The following is a 16961-nucleotide window of genomic DNA, read 5'->3' as shown; positions in this document are numbered from 1 at the left end:
CTTTGTTTCCTTCTGCGCCACCGCACCATCTCCACCAGAGCTGATCGGCCTTGCGTACTCGTGACTGTGGCATCGCAAGCTCGAAGTGGTCCGAATGGAATCAATTGATACAAGGACTGCTTCCATCATCTTCCAAAGTACCGGGCCCGCCTAAGCGGCGTTGTCCGACTTCAACATGTACACAATGATGCGCCGGTTGATCGGTCCACGATGGCAATAATCTTGGCTTCCCCGGACTCGTATGCCGGACTGGTAAACCCCGAATCGTCAAGATCGTCAATGCAAGGGATCTGCGGCTAAATAATTTTAGACCACTGTCGGCTCTTCTGACGGCATTGAGAGGAGCTAGCGAGAGCCGAAGTTCGGATTTTTCTTGATCGCAGTGACGATGACGAGGGACCCTTTCGTCCAGGTTGAGGGCATTTTTGCTGATCGTAATGGGCTCGTGTCGTGGTCTGCGCGCCATGCTGAAAGATGGACTCGGATCAGCCATTAGTCGTGGCTTGCCTGACACTTGCATTGGAGAGGGAATATTCACAATGCGCGATGGCCTTAGCGAAGTTCGTACTTGGGTTGTTGGGTGAACCACGCCTGTGGTATTGACCAAGAGCCCGTTGTGCGGAAGCAGAAGTGTAGCGCATCGCATTGACGTATCGTTCGATGATTGAACTTGCCGGCCTGTGACATGACATCAATGCCGATTCACTTTGTAGATAGCACCCCCCTGTAGAGCTCAATCAGACTTTGTCAGTTCATGAGAAAATAAACAAGCAGCATTGGCATCCGGAGAGAAAGCGAATATGAAAGATGTCGGAAGTGGGGGTAGAAAATGTGATTCGTGGAGATGGAGCCTTGAATCCCTGCGTGTTCTGTTTAACCTTTGATTCCCAGAAAGCCCATGGGCCATTGTTCCGATGCCCCAGTGATGTGGCACGAGCTCTTGGGATGATCTGCACGGGAGCACCCAAGCAAGAACTGGGGCTTTTTCAGTTCCTCTGGGTCCATTGTTACATGCGTACATGCACTTGATCAGATGCGACAGATGCTTTTCTGCCAAGAAATGGAACGGCGATGTTTCGAAAGGCTAGATATTTAGATCGGTACTCTGCTGCCGGTTGGCGAAGATAGTTTCATGAGAGTGCTTGTATGATGTACCTAGGTATTCAGCGGCACGTGGACTCAACGGTTTTGCAACAGCGACATAGCAAGGCCAAGAGGTACTCTGGTCGTAAGTTGGTGGTGAGGAATGTTGCCCCCGTTTTCATTCCGGGCAGTTGGGATCCCCAGGCATTGATCAATAAGCACATGAGATGCGGGGAAGAAGTCTACATACCCATCTGACGCAGTGGTTCGAGGTAAGGTAGGGGTGTCTTTGTTTTTGGTTGAACAAACGCTGGTTCCACGGAACGGCCTGGCCCAACGTCTGGCATCGAAAAGCAGAAACATACAATGACGAGGTTGAGCTGTAATTTGAGATAAGGTTAAATAAAGGTGTGTCCCACGAACGAGCATAAGGTACATATTGAAACGAGACTTAGTACATTACCTTGGGCGCTTGCCTTGCAGGGACCTCACTGTGCCGCCAACCCTTGGTGCCTTCTTCCTGGGTTGCTAGGTACCTTGCTTTGCCTCGGATGAGAAAGGCAGGGTCTTCTTGTTGCCTCCAATCTGCAACTTACCTTATGGAAGGTTCCTGTCAAGTAGCGTACAGAGATGGAAGGAACAGATAGTTTGACGCAGGGGTCCACGATAGCTAGACATCGCCTTTCATGGGAACCTTGAAAAACACGAGGTGGACCTGTACTCCGTAGTGTGCTTGATGTCCGATGCTTAGTCATGCACAGGTGATGAACGGCAGGCGAGCGCCTACCAAAAGGGGATAATTAGACGAGTAGCCGCACGTTGACGCAAGCCTCCCACCTCTCACCTGCCCCAGTGGTTGTCGCGGGTGCGAGGTGGTAGGTGCGTCGAGTCCACAATCGGCTAGTGCGATGCGGGTACCAAGCCAGAAAGCGGCGAGTGGGAGCGATGAGCGGTAGGGTCACAGCACGGTGGGTGGGCACTGTGGGGACTTCGTTGAGCAACCAGCAAACCTGCCAGCCCAAGGGAATCACGCGCATTGGACACTGTTCCGTCCCACCATCCACGGCCACGCAGCACGCAGCACGCAGCACGCAGAGGTGCCCACCTCCACTCCACTACCTACCTACCTACCCAGTGCCAGCGACAGCAGCAGCCCGCCCAGTTTCCGTCCCAGCAGCGTACCCAAGGTGCCAGCCCAGTCAAGTCCCGTACTTCGTACCCAGTCCCAGACTCCCAGTCCCAGTCCCCAGTTTGCCTCCTCTGTCCGACCAACCGACCGACCGACCGACCGAATACAGCCTCAAAGTTCTTCCATCTCATCATCATCTGCCATCCCACGCAACCCAAAAATTTTGCGCCGCGACGCCGCAGTCGACGACATCCAAATTCCAGTCTCGCCGCCTTCCATCCGTGCAAGCGCGTTGCTTATCATTGTCGCCTGTACTCCGCTATCGCTATCGCTGTCGCGTCAGCCGCAGCATCCTTCTTTCTCCCCTACGCATACGGTGCCTTGCGTCGCTCAAAAAAATCCCCCGGCACCCGCCAATCGCGCGACCCGACCGCCCCCTCCCATTTTGATGGCTCCCTGATCATCTCGACCCTACGTCACCCGGGCACATCTCGTTGCCACGCATTCATCGACGACGACAAGCCTCTTCTCGCACGAGCTCAAGACTTCTCGTCCCCGACCGACCTCTCGCTAGAGAGCCGCGCCCCATTCCAGGCGCGACCGAACGACGGGAAAGTGGCGCTCACCATCCTCACCCAGACCGACGCTGAGCTTTCCCTCCAACAACATCTCGACCTCGCTCCCGATATCCTTAGCTACCCCCGTCTCACTACCGAGGGGGGCACCGAACCATTGATGATGGCACAACCCGTGCCTCATCATGCGACGGACAAGAAACGCGTCAAGGTCTACGAGCTGCGCAACAATGACTGGTTCGATCGCGGCACCGGCTTCTGTACCGCTGCTTTCATGCAGGTATGTCTTGTCACGCGCCTCTACACCGTCGCGGTCTCGCCTTCTTTGCCGTCCATGTCGATGTCTCCATGTACATATCAAAGTCTGATGCTAACCCGATGATGCTCGTCAGGCGGAAGATGGCCAACCTCGAGACCCCAGAGTCATAGTTGAATCGGAAGACCACCCTGATAGGCTTCTACTAGAAACCAAGATCTGCAAAGAGGATGGCTTCCAGAAGCAGCAAGGCAAGTTCCATGGCACCTCTGTGTGCGGCGCAGATAGGCTGACTCGAGAAAACAGAGACCCTCATCGTCTGGACAGAACCCAGCAATGGCATCGACATGGCCCTCTCCTTCCAGGAGGCGGATGGCTGTGCACTGATATGGTAAGCGCTGGCTTCGCATTTTCATCGTTTGATGTTTGTTGCTCACCATTGGTCTTCATAACAGGAAATTCGTCAACAGCGTGCAACAGACTTTCCAGGGCGGCATGGCCGCTGCCGGTAAGTCGCGTGCTAACGGGGACCGCTTTGGACGACCCCAATCTAACGTTTTCCATTCAGACGACAGTCTTTCCGACGATCTGGCTATGGAGATGCCCAGCACCATTAGCCTTCCACCAGCCGAAATAGGGAACCTCCAGGAAATTGAGACTAGCATGCGCATCATGAGTCAGACAGTCAATGGACGAGACGCGCTGGCTAAGTGCATCATGGGCGAGGACTACATTGGCAAGCTGATTCCTTTGGTCGAGATGGCCGAAGATCTCGAGAGCCTATCAGATTTGCACCGACTTTGCAACATCATGAAGACCGTCATTCTTCTCAATGACACCGCCATAATAGAACATGCCGTATCCGACGATTGCGTTCTTGGCGTCGTGGGCGCTCTCGAATACGACCCCGATTTCCCGAGCCACAAAGCCAACCATCGCCACTGGCTAGATAACCAAGGACGATACAAGGAGGTTGTACCGATCCAGGACGACCAGATCAGGAGGAAAATCCATCAGACCTACCGACTCCAGTACTTGAAGGACGTTGTACTGGCGCGCATACTGGACGATCCGACTTTCTCCGTTCTCAACTCTCTGATTTTCTTCAATCAAGTGGATATCGTCCAGCATCTGCAAGGGAACGGGGAATTCCTTGGTGAACTTTTCGGCATCTTCAAGATAACGCAAACAGATCAGAGACGGAAGAAGGAGGCTGTTCTGTTCATTCAGCAATGCTGCGCCATTGCAAAGAACTTGCAGCCGCCGGCTCGCCAAACTCTTTACAACAACTTCATCGGTCACGGCCTGCTTCAGGTCATCAACTTTGGCCTGCGTCACCCTGACGTGAGTGTTCGGGTGGGCGCGACCGACGTCCTCGTATCCCTAATAGACCACGATCCGCACATGATTCGAGGCACTATTTATCGACAACTCCATGAAAGGCAACCGCCCTTGACAGATTCGCTCATTGATCTGCTTTTGGTAGAAGTCGATCTTGGCGTCAAGGCACAGATTTCGGATGCCTTGAAGGTCCTTCTTGACCAGGGCCCTCCGCTTCAGTCGCAGGAGGCTTTCGCAAAAGCCAACGGAGAGTTCCCAGGCCGACGGCCTCAGGCAATGCAGGATCCTCAGCACTCAAATCTCCTTGACAACTTCTACGCTTCATCAGCAATACGGCTCTTCAGGCCCCTCACCGACCTCCGAGGCCGCACCAACATGGCTTTCCCCTTGCAACAAGCGTCAATGTTCACATATCTCATTGAAATACTTTGCTTCTTCATCAGGCAACACCATGCGAAATGCAGACCCTTCGTTCACCAACAAGATCTACTCCGGCGAATTGCTCAGCTATTTGCCTGCCCGGAGAAATATCTCCGACTAGGTTAGTGATCAGCTTCCCAACCGGTCTCGTGCTTTACTAACCATGAATGTCAGTTGCCATTCGCTTCTTCCGTAATCTAGCAGGAATGCAAGACGAGTTCTACGACCGGCTCATCATGGAACATGGCATCTTGGAGCCTTTGCTTGACATGGTCTCCCAATCTATGCATCGGGACAATCTCCTCAGCTCCGCCTGTGTCGAGTTTTTCGTGTTCGTTACCGGGCAAGAGCACAGAAAGGCCATGAACAAGTTCCTCGTCCAAAACTATCGGGAACGGCTAGTCGACTTGAGTTACATGGAAACTTTCCGCAACGTTCTAGTGCTTTACGATCAGACTCAAGGCCACACCGCCGAGTTCTACACAGAATCAGAAGAGGATCTGGCAAGACGGACGGCTGCCAACACCAACCAGAGGATGATGGAACACATCGCTGTAGATCAAGCCGAGGAGGATTACTTCAACACCTCGGATGACGAAGATGGACCTGAGAGCAGGGCTTTTGACAAGGTGCAGCCCACAAATGGCTCACCAGCGTCCACACCAACCTCAAAACCGCTGGTCGATTATCCTTCGGATGAAGAGGTGGACGAAAACGCTGATCCCGAGGTGCTGCCAACGTCTGGAGAGAAGCAAGACGGAACTGATGGCGCTTCCGATACGAGCAGTGAATCATCCTCGGTGGCACCGCCAGAACGTCTGTCCGAGAAGAGACGTCGCGAAGAAGATGACGATGATGAGCTTGGGAAGTTGATGCACAACAAGCGCCGAAACAGTAGTTCTGCAGGGTCGAATGCGTCAATGACATCAAGTATGGTCAGGAGGAAGAAGACCTTTGCGGACCGGTCAAGCACAGCAGCGCCGAAAAAGATAGCGATCAGTATATCACCTTCAGTGAAAACTGGTGGGACGGCGAGGTCGGATGATGAATCCTGAGCGTTTACCCTAGCATTCACTGCATGGCAGATTGCAGATACGATTGGCGATGACTACTGTTTCTATCATGCTTTAACTACGGACGGGCGAGTTTGGGGGCGGTGAGGCGTTATTATCACAGCCACGACATGGGAAACCGAGAAGAGTAACCAGAACTAGCTAGAGAGCCAGAAGGTGCGCCGAGGTGAGAGTGGCTAGAGGTTGTTTCGAGGATCTGTCGTGCAGGACGGCAAAGTTGACATTTCAGAGTGCGCCGACAGCAGAAAGGGGCCCTCTTCCCACCGCTTGGCGCCCTTGGGTGGGAGAGAAAGCGAGAGAGAGAGGGGAAAGAAGAAAAGAGGATAAGTCCCATCGTGGTATGTGGGCTCTGCGGGCTGGAATCGCCAAAGTAGCATCGTGTACCATATTTGTTGAAGTTTTTGCTTCGACACTGGGCTCTTGCGGCCGGCGAGCCTGTTTCTACAAGGCTTTATTTTGCACTCGGGCGCGTAACCGTTCCAAACCCATCTCTGAGCAAATACCAATTTGGATTGAACCAATTTTTCGAGTCTCGTGCCGGTGAAGTGAAGTGAGCAGAATTTATTTAATATTCCTGCGAGTGGCATTAGATACATTTGGCACAAAACAGATGGTCGTCACTGGCTTTCGATGGTCTCTGGTTGAATATGCATTCTATGTTTGGCTATTTTTACATGTATATAACTATCGTCGCCGTACAAGCTTACATTTGTATGAAGACATATTTTATCCGCCACTTGGTGTTGATGAATCCAACGTGACATCTTACACGGGGGTTCACATCATTCGGAACCCCCCCCTCCCCATCCCCCAATCCGTCGTTTCTATCTAAGTGTGGTCGATCTCCACGAATAGGCTCTCTTCGCCGGTTGCGACTCGGTCCCGTTCGAACCTCCAGGCATCGTCGTGGAGTCCAGAGGCCCCTCGCGCTTGGTTTGAACCCTCCTGACCCGCGTCGGCTGCGTGACAGGGGCAGAAGCAGGCGCAAAAGTCATACTGTCTTCTTCTTCAAAGGCCGCCGGTGCAAGACTGTCAGCCTTGCCGGTGGGCTTGGGCCTAGAAGCGTTGTGGGAGATGGCGTCCAGGAGAACCTCCTTAACCTTCATCTTCTGGTCGAGGTTCTCCTTTCTCAAGGCCTCGCGGGTCTCGTGGACAAGAGTCAGGATCTCGATGTCGGACTGGATGAGCGCCTCGTCCTTGTCGGATTCGGCGGCCCTCCGGAGGTATTGCACCGCCCAGTAGAGGCGGTACCTGACCTCCCTGGAAGTGCGATACGCGCGCGTCCGGAGCTCGGCGAGCAGCCAGCGCACCTTGTCGTACTCGTGCCGGATGACGTAGGCGGCGAGAAGGTTGTTGAAGTTGTAGGCGCTGTAGCAGAGGTCGCCGCGGCCGTTGACCTCGGCGGCGATGATGCAGAATTGGACCATCTCCCGGTACTGGCGGAGCTTCTCGCAGATGCGGGCGGCGCGGTGGAACAGGCCGTCGTCGATGTGGACGTGTTTGAGGCGGAGGTCGTCGAAGACGGCCTTCATTTCGGGAAAGGCTGGGCTTCGGCCGTCTTCACCCGCCATACCGGCGTGGCGCTCTCCGATTTCCTCGAGTTGACCGAGGACGATGGGGTACATGGCCTCCTTGGTGTCGCAACCTTCGGACTGCGCACTGCTCAAGAGTGACATTGCCTGTCTGCTTCGAGGGCCTTCGGTTTCAACAACGGCTCTGACTGCCAGCTTGAGACACCGACTCGTGTGTCCCATGCCGTTGTGGAGCGCACGCTTGTAAAGAGCCAGCACACTATTCCACCGCCCGATCTGCGCGTCCGCTCTCATGGATTCGAAGGCACCCCTCTCGTGGGCAGGGCTCGCCATGTAAGACCTCAGCCGGACTTGTTTGGCTCGCGGGCTTGTCGTATTCGTCAGGTTTTTGTAGCATTGCTCGAGGCCGGGGAAGGCCGTGCTGATGCCAGCACCTTTCATGACATGGTACAGTTGGGACAACTGTTTGACGTCGTACTTCCAGTCTCGGCGGCAATTGACCAACATTGCCTTCCAGAATTTATCATCCACGGTGTACCCGGAATCCCTACAGAACACCAGCCATTGCTTCAGTGCATGTATATCGCGACATTTTGCATGTCTGTCGGCAATGAATGTGACCAGATGGCGGTCAAGCCCCAATCCGAATTCCGAGATGTACGTTTCCATGAATGTCTCGACCTCGCCCCACGTGTGAGTCTTAGCATAAGTTTCCAGTACTGCCGCAAACACGCGCTTGAAGTGCCGTTCGTTGTGGGGGTTGGTTGTTTGCATCGTCTTCATCGCCTCAAAATCGCTGAGAACTCCGGCCCAATCTCCTTGCCTGGCCTTTTGTAGGGTGAATTCGCCGAGTATCTTAACATCGGTTTGAGCTTCTGGGTGTATAGATATAAGTTCCTCCATCAGTAAGTCTGCTCTCTCGGCTTTATTAGCCTCGATGCAGATTCGCACCATCCTCGATTGAATCCCGAGAGTGTCTTGGATACCGTAAAATCCGTTGTCTTTTGCGTCTTCGAAAAGCTGAAGCGTCTCCGTGAAGTTGCGTGTCGACCTCCAATGCACCCACATGCAGTCTTCTAGCCATTTCCATGGCATTTCCCATCCATCGCGCTCCCTCAGCCGGTTGAATGTCTGGAGAACTTCGCGACACTGGTAACCTCCGGTTGCAATAACTGAATTGGCCACGCCCATGCAGAGGCGCTTAGAGTATGCAGAGGTCTTTTTCAACTCGGCGAAGATTCCGATAAATGTGTCGATGGTCAGTGCGTGCTGCTTGTGCTCGAAAAGTTCCTTCATGAACCAGACCATGGTTCCAAGCTTATCGAAACTCCACGTAGAAACTTGTTGAAATGTTTGAACAACGTCAATGGGGCAGTCGTCCTCCACAAGGGCTTGGCTAATCAAGTCTTTGCCCACTTTCACGTAGCCAGATCGTATTTTCGATTTTTCCAGCGGAGGCAATAGCAAGTTGCCCACATACAGCCTTGCCGCTGCTTGTAATCTTTCGTGGGCAGATGGGTCTTCCTTAGGCTGTTGCGTTGTCGGGGAGACCAAAGATGTAGCAAACTCAAGAACACATTGCGCCAGCATGTCGTTCTCAGTGGCTACCTTATGATGGACTCCAAACTCTAGAATTTGTCCGGCAATTCGAAATTCGCTCCACCGATGGCAAGCTTTTGATAGCAGCGAAGACAATTCCGAAAACCATTCAGGCAGCGCTTGCGACTGGTCCACAAACTTGTAGACTCGGCCAACAAGATTCAGGGCGGCGGGTGGAATATCCGTCTCGCGCCGGATAGACGTCGAATTACGAAGCAGCTCCTCTAGCCCAGCAGCCTGTGCAATAGCATCGGAATGGTTGCTGATTACACGTTCTACTGCCAGGGCAATGGCGTTCCTTTGTACTGGGCCTCCGTTTGGTTGATTTCCAAGTGACCTTAGAACGCCGTCTCCAGCAGACAAGTCCTGTATCGCAGGGACTGCGGACGAGAAATGGGACACAAAGGGGTCATGGCTCTTCCTCTGCGCAGCGGTTGAGGCCGGCCGGCCACTTTCCTGCGTTGCCTCTCTCTTGTCTGATGATTTTTGCGGAAGATCTCGTTCGCTCGTTGCTCTCGTTGGACGTCGTGCGTCGGGGCCGTTTCCATTGACGTTCTGATCCAAGTACGAGCTATCGAACGCCAACCTCCCGTGTTCGTGTGAGGAATTGCGGCTCCGAGATCGTGCTGGCCAGCTAATGAAATTTGGGTCGGTGGCAACTTCTTCCTGGAGGGCCTCGAGGGCAGCGACGCCGCTGGTGCTGTATCGTTTCAAGGACTTCAGTCTCCTGCCATTTTCGACCGCAGATCTTGCTATCTTGATTCGCTGGCGACGCTCTTCTGCCAAGAGGACGAGAGAGCAAGAAGTTCCGAAGAGTAAACCTCGAAGTGCATGGATCGCGGCTTTCGAGGGGACGGGGGCGGGGGCAGACATTGTGCAAGCTCGACAATTGCCATGATCGTTCGGGACTTGATTATCGGATCATTTCGCAGTCGGAAGTGGTCAATCGCTCGAAAGGGGGGTATCGCGATGTTGGGCGCGGTTGTCAATGGGTCATTGAGACTGCTAGTCAAATGTTGAAGGACCCTTGTCACATCTACGCCCACTGTCGTACCACCCTCGGCCTTTGCTAAGGTATGCGGTCGCTTTTTGCCCGCTGACACCAAACCCGGCGCGCTGGACCCCAGGATCGAGGTGGAGGGGAGGAACTGGAGTTGATCCGCTCCGCTGCAGTTTACCTTAGTCATCACCAGAACCTGACATGCAAGGGACCCGAACCCGAACCCGAACGCCAGCTCCCTTCCTTTGGCTTCAATCGCCCATATCGCAAAGTCCATCCGTTTGTAATTCTGGCAACATGCAGATTTCAGAGATCTCAGAAGCTACATTGTCTCCATGGTCGCCGCTGATCGGAGATTTTAGTTCATGCAGTAAGCTTTGAGTAAATCAAAGCCCATAACATCAGAAGTCAATAGCACTTTACCAGAATATTGATGCTCTAGTGAGGGATAGTAAAGACAGAAAGGCAGGGCTTATCAATCATCATCTACCCACGGCGAAGAAGGCCCATCGCCAGCTCACATTCTTCTTACAAGCCCATATTTCAAACCTGCAGGGCACCGGAGACTTCATTTGGTCCGATTGCTTGAAATCAGTTCGCCCGGCCGCCTGCAGCCCGCAACCGGTAGTGCGAATCGTCGGGGTTAAGACCGGTGATTAGGCACAAAGCGTCTCCCGTGTAAGCTAAGGTGGTATGCGGGACTCGCGCAGGGTCCTAATGCATGGCACTTCGGCTGGAGCATCACGGACTTGGAGACTGGCGCAGGAGCTAACTCTAAATGTCCACATATCCAATTGGACTGACAGCGTCTGAAGACACTGGACGAGCTACCTTACCATGAGATCATCTGTGCCTTGATCTACAGCCTGCCCTGCCAACTGAAGGGTCCTGCCTCCTTTCCTTCCATGTTGCCTGTCGTACATCCAGTTTCGTCCGGAGAGGGAAAGAGCGGTCGGTTTTAGTTGATCCCCCGCCTTCCTGCTCTAAGTCTCCCTCATGTAAAATATATAAAATCCACCTCGTCAGCGCACAAATTCATCCACAGACCAAACCGTTGACCTAACTTCATCCTAAGCTTCTCTCGTTCTGAGCTGCATTCGACTTACTTCCTCATACATCACTCACTACCTATCATCATGTCGGCCCTACCTATGGCAGGTCCGCCCAAGACCCCCTTGGCTCGTTACCGCATTCTGTCCCCGACGGCTTCCGTTCGAGTGAGCCCCCTGTGTCTGGGCGCCATGAACTTTGGCGACGCCTGGTAAGATGATGCTGGCGACATGTGTCTCACACGTCCTTTTCTAATGAGTTTGACAGGAAGGGATACATGGGAACTTGCGATCAAAAGACTGTCGAAGAGATTCTTGACTTCTTCCATGAGCAGGGAGGCAACTTTATCGACACCGCCAACAACTACCAATTCGAAGAATCCGAAGCTTGGATTGGCCAATGGATGAAAAAGAGAGGTGTCCGTGACCAGATGGGTAAGTTCGGCCGTCTATTCCAAGAGAAGCTATGTCTGAGATCGACACAGTCATTGCAACCAAGTACACCACAAACTTCCAAGCTGGCCCCAACGCGCCGAGCATCATGGCCAACTTCACCGGTAACGGATCCAAGAGCTTGCACACGTCTGTAGAGGCTAGCTTGCGCAAGCTGCAAACCGACTACATTGACCTGGTGAGCGGCTTTGTCTCTCATCTTTCAAGTGACGTCACTTACACAGAATAGCTCTATGTGCACTGGTGGGACTACTCTACTTCTATTCCGGAGCTGATGCAGTCCCTCAACAACCTCGTCGTCACCGGCAAGGTCCTGTTTCTCGGTATCAGTGACACCCCCGCTTGGATCGTCAGGTAAGTACCCAAAGGCATATCTCCGTCAAAGGAGCAGGGCTGACTTCCCCATCAGCAAGGCCAATGAGTACGCGAGAAATCATGGACTACGTCAATTCTCAGTCTACCAAGGTCGATGGTCTGCAGCCTCAAGAGACTTTGAGCGAGAGATCATTCCAATGACCAAGGCTGAAGGTTTGTTGCAGTGCCTTAAAGTAAAACTGGAAATTATCCTCTGACATCTGATTAGGAATGAGCTTGGCACCCTGGGGCGCGCTCGGCGGCGGCGTGAGTACTCCTAACTCATATTTTGTTACCCTCTTATGGAAGAGCAGGACTAACTTCGAAACAGGCTTTCAAGACGGAAGAGCAACGCAAGTCCCAGGAGGGCCGCAAAGTTCAGGCTAACGAAGCGCAAATCAAGATCAGCCAGGTGCTGGAAAAGATTGCCAACAGCAAAGGCACGATCATCACGAGTGTTGCTTTGGCTTATGTCATGCAAAAAACGCCTTACGTCTTCCCTATCGTCGGCGGCCGCACTGTCGATCATCTGAAGCAGAACATCGAGGCGTTGGCCCTCGATCTCTCCGATGAAGAAATTCAGGAGATCGAAGGAGCTGTCCCGTTCGATATGGGCTTCCCCCACAACTTCTTGTGGGGAGAGAAGGTCCCGTCGAACCCTGGCGAGGTCTGGTTGCTGAACATGGGAGGAAACTTCGATTATGTTCCAGAGCCTAAGGCCATCGCACCCAAGGAAGGCGGAAAGTAGTACTATCGAGTGCGGAATCAGTACAAAAGGTGGCGGCCAGCAGACTACTGAGAGGCTGTGGAAGCGACATGGTTGCCAAAGTCGCTGCGTAGTTACCTTTAAGTACAATCTTATACACGTTTCTGGTCAGGTACCGGTCCGGTTTGTGATGTTGAATGTAGTTATGAATCACAGACAGATGGCGTCTGGGGATGTCGTCAGTCTGTTGACTATTCAAGGCTCTGCAATGTAGCATGCGGCTTACTTGGCTTGTACACCAATCACCACTCATTCTCTCCACATCGCTTATGCAGGCATGAAGCATATCATTGACTGGAATTGCTGGCCTCGAGCAGTTAAGTTAAGAGAATTGATCAAGACTGACGCCTGGGAAATCGAGGTGCTGTGCTCTTTCTTTTGATGTTTGCATTGCATGATAATCCCCTAGAAGCCGCCAAAGGCAGCATATTACTGCAGACCCCAAACTAAACGAGGAATGTTGACCTTAATCAAGAAAACAATCATAGATCTAGGGAGGCTATGTGAAGAAAGGGCAAGATGAGTTCTCTCCCAGCCAGTATAATCAGAAGGGGACTACTTGGCATTTATCAACCTGCTTCCCACTCAATCATTAAGATGGATTCATGTCAACACTCACCGCAGGTACTTTGGTACCATGTGAGAAAGTGTTGACTTTGGTGCCTGTTCTCGCAGCACAGGGAAGGTGTGGCGTGGGATATCGCAGGAGGTATTCAGAAAGCAGTAGTAGCTCCATCGTTCGCTCTTTCCTCAAACAACTCGTCAGCTGCCACCTACTTGCAAAGAACACTTGGGCATTTCCTGCCACACTTTACTACCTTTTTCAATGTCATACCTTCAAATCTTCACTTTTCCCAACCGCCATGATTGATGATATCTCCTTCCGTCCTTAATTCTGTTCACCACCAAACCGCTAGCCAGGGATAACCTTCGAAAATTATTTTGCGAAGAGGAGACGAATATTGTGCGCCTAGGAGGGTGATTCTAGCCGAGGAAACCACCTAGACGGGCACGTGGGATGCTTTGGGACATTCTCTAGTAGACGTCCCTCTAATTGTCTCGATTATCTGGCGGTACGCTGTTCACTCTTGTTCAACCATGTCGTCGTGAGTCTAGATGCCTGCCTCTTGGAGCTAGCTAATTGGAGTGACAGGCTTCAGGAGTGCGTGTCAGCTTCAACGAATATTTCCACATTCATCGAAAGGCAAATATTCGAATCCGAGCCCCCTAGAATACTGCATGCGGTCAAAGAAGAGCACCTGGTCAATCACGCAAGACGAAGCCTGCCTGGCCTCCCACACCACATCAATCCAGACATCTTTGCTGAAGTATCCGTGAAGGTCGAAGAATTTGACCAGAGCTTCGAAGATTGGGATTTCGTTACTCACGACCGAAGCTCTCCGATCCCAAGCATCGAGGAAAGCTTTTTGGTTGGCGAGTCACCGTCCCAGAGAATGGGGAGCACCATGCCCGCCACGCCCCTCGACTCTGATTACACTTTTTCGCCTCTCCCAAAATCGAGTAGTCGATTCGACCGAAACGAAGGTAAGTCTCATGTGATGAAAGTGGAAGTTTTCTGACAGCTTTTACCAGCATGGGTTCCGGCAGAAGATGCTCCGGTTCAGAAACGATATCGTTCATCTGCGCTAAAGATATCAAGCCCTTTCAAGAGACAGCGCGGGAGGCCCTCGTTGAGATGCTACACAAAAATGACCGTCGATAACTACAAGACGTTATCAGCACCGGAAAGATCTCAGGCGCCGCTGTATCGGAGTATCAGGGATGGCTTTGATACAGGGGAAATCAACGGATCCAGCAAGCTGCAGAGCACAAAGCGGCGCAAGAGATCTCCGGCGCCATCTGGAATAGGCTCCCTTGCTGTGTCTTGCGGAATCAAACCTGCATCATTTCGAAGCACCACGAAGAGTACGAGAATGCGCGAAAGATTTGTCATCGATCCTGATCTACAAGGAAATACCAGAGCCAAGACTCCGACTACGGCTGTCGATTCACAGGTGATGCCAGAGTCTCCGGGACAGGCCACTCCGAATAACTTCCACCACGCCGAGAGGAATACTGTCAACGGGAATTCGGGAAGCCCAAGAGTCTTGCCATCCCTGCGCACCATAGAAGTATTACCAATACGCAGAGGATCGGGCCACTGTTCCGATAACTTATTCATCTTATGTGATCTTGCTGAAGAAACCGATCACGCAAGATGCGACACACTAGACTCGGACCGAGCGAGCACATTCTCTCGTGATGACTCTCACGTAGGCGCCTCAAGCATCTTGCGGGAGGCTTCAAGTACAGCACTGGTGGACGACGGTTTTCTCGACGAGCAGCTGGCAGAAACAAACAGTACATCACCAACCGATACCACGAGTAAGATGAAGCCAGGCGCTGGACGCAAGACCTCATTTGGTCCCGTGAGAACCGAGGAAACATCTGTAAACAATGAAACTCCAGACGCTTCGCTGCTGGCTGGAACTGTGTTACAGGGAGGACCGGCTACTTGGGCGGTCGCATTCGCAGACCTTAGACCACGTCCCGTCGGAACCTTGTCCCGCGAGAACAGAGGTGCGGAAAGCCAGCACTCGCCGTGCCTGGGTACGATTTAGCAGAATAATAGGGATGTGGGTATGCACGCGAATTTCGGGAGTGCGGAGGAAGTAGGAGCATGCTTGATCATCGTGGTTGTGTACATAGCTTCCTCGCTGAGAGACTGTTGGGAGAATCAGCTTGATGGAGACTACCAAGATATATCAACAGCCACGCTTCTCACCCAATACAATGGGTATCATCTGATATAATACATACCAGGCTTTTCCGTAACCCTCCCGGTCCGTTAAAATGAAATGCTTGCATATGTAAACCACCTCAAACGCCGTGCGCCCACAAATCTGTAAGATTCCATCACAGGTTCCTAAGTCCGTAGTCGATCACTTCGCGCCCTTGCCCTTGGCTTCCGTCTCGCCAAGCTCACGGATGAAGACGCTGGCCTTGCCCTCAGCGCTGTAGTCCTCCATGCCTGTTTCGAAGCCCGGGCAGACACCAACTGCAAGGTATTTGCCATCCTTGGAGAAAGCTAGGGCCGCAACGCTATCGGGGAACTTCTGGTACTGCTTCATTCTGCGCTTGGCCTCGGCGTCCCACAAGGCGACCGTTCCATCACCGCCACCAGACGCAAAGGTGCCGTAGACGGGGTGGAACGTCATGGCGTTGACCGGGTACACGATATCACCCTCGCCATCAGGCGCAGCCGCGCGATGGCACTTGAAGGCGTACTTGCGAGCCTGAGACTCCGCCGAGTCCTCGAACCACTCAACGGCGACGCGACCCTCGATACTGCTGGTGGCGTAGCCGGCGTCGTTGGGCATGCATGAGATGGCGCGAGTGAGGAACTTGAGAGACGACTCGCGCTGCTGCCAGGGCTTGATGTCGTGGGGGCCTGGTTCTCCGAAGAGGGCGGGAATGTTGGACAGGTCGTAGATGTTGACGAGGCGCGCGGTCATGGCGACGACGACCTTTGAGGGGCTGGCTGCCAGGGCGTGGGGCTTCCCGGGTAGCTGGACGCTGATGTTCGTATCAGAAGGCGACTTCGCGTTATGGATCTGGAGGGTGAGGTCCCAGGAGGCGGAGATGAGGAGAGCTGCGAGGTCTGGTTAGAGGGCGTGTCTACAGATTGGCAGGGCGGTGACATCACTTACAGTGCTCCGGGCTGTAGACTACACAACGTGCAGGTGCGCTGTGCCGCGCAACGACTTGCTTCTCTTCTGTCTCGAGGTCGATCCTAGATTTAAAGCGTCAGTTTTGCCAAATGGCCAGAGAGAGCTTCGTAGGTCCCCGTACTTGTAGACGCAGTGATCTAAACACGCCGCGTAGGCCTCGTTGTCTGTGGCGCCAAACGTTACGTCGAGGACGGGCGCCCGGAACTCAATGGCTTTGATAAGTACGCCTGGCGCATCTTCGATTCCACTGTGTGTGTCGTAGAGGTAGATCTTCTTGTCCCAGCATGACACCAGAAGCCTGGTGGGCGACTCGGGCGCATACGAGAGCGAGGAGATGGCGTCGCTAGGCGGTTGCGCCAGCTCGAATTGGGATGCTGTCGAAGTATTAGTAATTGGTCAATGTTGTTAGAGTGAAATTTGAGGTCTAGGTCCTCCAAGAACTCACCAGGTGCCATTTTGGGGTTGTTGTTCTGGTGTTGTTGAAGCTCTTACGGTGAAGTAGCTCTCGGCGCCTCTAACAACAAGCAGCTCTGGGTGTACCTGGATGTTAGCTTCTGGGGTCTGTTTACCTGAACAATTTGGTTGGAGGGGCGCTCACGT

The 16961-nt window shown here is 53.0% G+C and overlaps 6 protein-coding genes across 6 annotated transcripts; 2 read left to right on the top strand and 4 right to left on the bottom strand.

Moving 5' to 3' along the window:
• BDP81DRAFT_127105 (uncharacterized protein) lies at positions 1-997 on the bottom strand. Its single transcript, XM_060581686.1, has 2 exons — positions 879-997; positions 1-678 (listed from the first exon to the last, which is right to left on the bottom strand). Exons 1-2 carry the CDS (start codon positions 898-900, stop codon positions 101-103), a joined length of 600 nt encoding a protein of 199 aa, XP_060449694.1. The 5' UTR covers positions 901-997; the 3' UTR covers positions 1-100.
• A 2393-nt stretch (positions 998-3390) lies between these two features.
• BDP81DRAFT_311070 (component of IIS longevity pathway SMK-1-domain-containing protein) lies at positions 3391-5859 on the top strand (the record flags this gene model as incomplete). Its single annotated transcript, XM_060583698.1, has 4 exons — positions 3391-3434; positions 3499-3551; positions 3612-4925; positions 4979-5859. The coding sequence occupies 4 exons, from the start codon at positions 3391-3393 to the stop codon at positions 5857-5859; spliced, it is 2292 nt and encodes a 763-aa protein (XP_060449693.1).
• Positions 5860-6701: 842 nt separating this feature from the next.
• On the bottom strand, positions 6702-9881 carry BDP81DRAFT_457984 (uncharacterized protein; the record flags this gene model as incomplete). Its single annotated transcript, XM_060593353.1, has 3 exons — positions 6702-8212; positions 8258-9313; positions 9830-9881. The coding sequence occupies 3 exons, from the start codon at positions 9879-9881 to the stop codon at positions 6702-6704; spliced, it is 2619 nt and encodes an 872-aa protein (XP_060449692.1).
• Positions 9882-10842: 961 nt separating this feature from the next.
• On the top strand, positions 10843-12837 carry BDP81DRAFT_418019 (aldo/keto reductase). Its single transcript, XM_060589675.1, has 8 exons — positions 10843-11269; positions 11326-11492; positions 11543-11688; positions 11740-11864; positions 11920-12038; positions 12094-12131; positions 12196-12621; positions 12716-12837. The coding sequence occupies exons 1-7, from the start codon at positions 11145-11147 to the stop codon at positions 12610-12612; spliced, it is 1137 nt and encodes a 378-aa protein (XP_060449691.1). The 5' UTR covers positions 10843-11144; the 3' UTR covers positions 12613-12621; positions 12716-12837.
• A 1648-nt stretch (positions 12838-14485) lies between these two features.
• On the bottom strand, positions 14486-15045 carry BDP81DRAFT_418016 (uncharacterized protein). Its single transcript, XM_060589674.1, has one exon. The coding sequence runs from the start codon at positions 14995-14997 to the stop codon at positions 14809-14811; it is 189 nt and encodes a 62-aa protein (XP_060449690.1). The 5' UTR covers positions 14998-15045; the 3' UTR covers positions 14486-14808.
• Positions 15046-15572: 527 nt separating this feature from the next.
• On the bottom strand, positions 15573-16816 carry BDP81DRAFT_446045 (WD repeat domain-containing protein; the record flags this gene model as incomplete). The annotated part of the gene is made up of 4 exons (XM_060592024.1): positions 15573-16282; positions 16341-16423; positions 16483-16735; positions 16807-16816. 4 exons carry the CDS (start codon positions 16814-16816, stop codon positions 15573-15575), a joined length of 1056 nt encoding a protein of 351 aa, XP_060449689.1.
• Positions 16817-16961: the final 145 nt, after the last annotated feature.

Source organism: Colletotrichum phormii (genome assembly GCF_030913505.1).
Source record: "Colletotrichum phormii strain CBS 102054 chromosome Unknown BDP81scaffold_3, whole genome shotgun sequence".
NCBI lineage: Eukaryota > Fungi > Ascomycota > Sordariomycetes > Glomerellales > Glomerellaceae > Colletotrichum > Colletotrichum phormii.
This window is presented reverse-complemented; position numbering and strand designations above follow the sequence as displayed.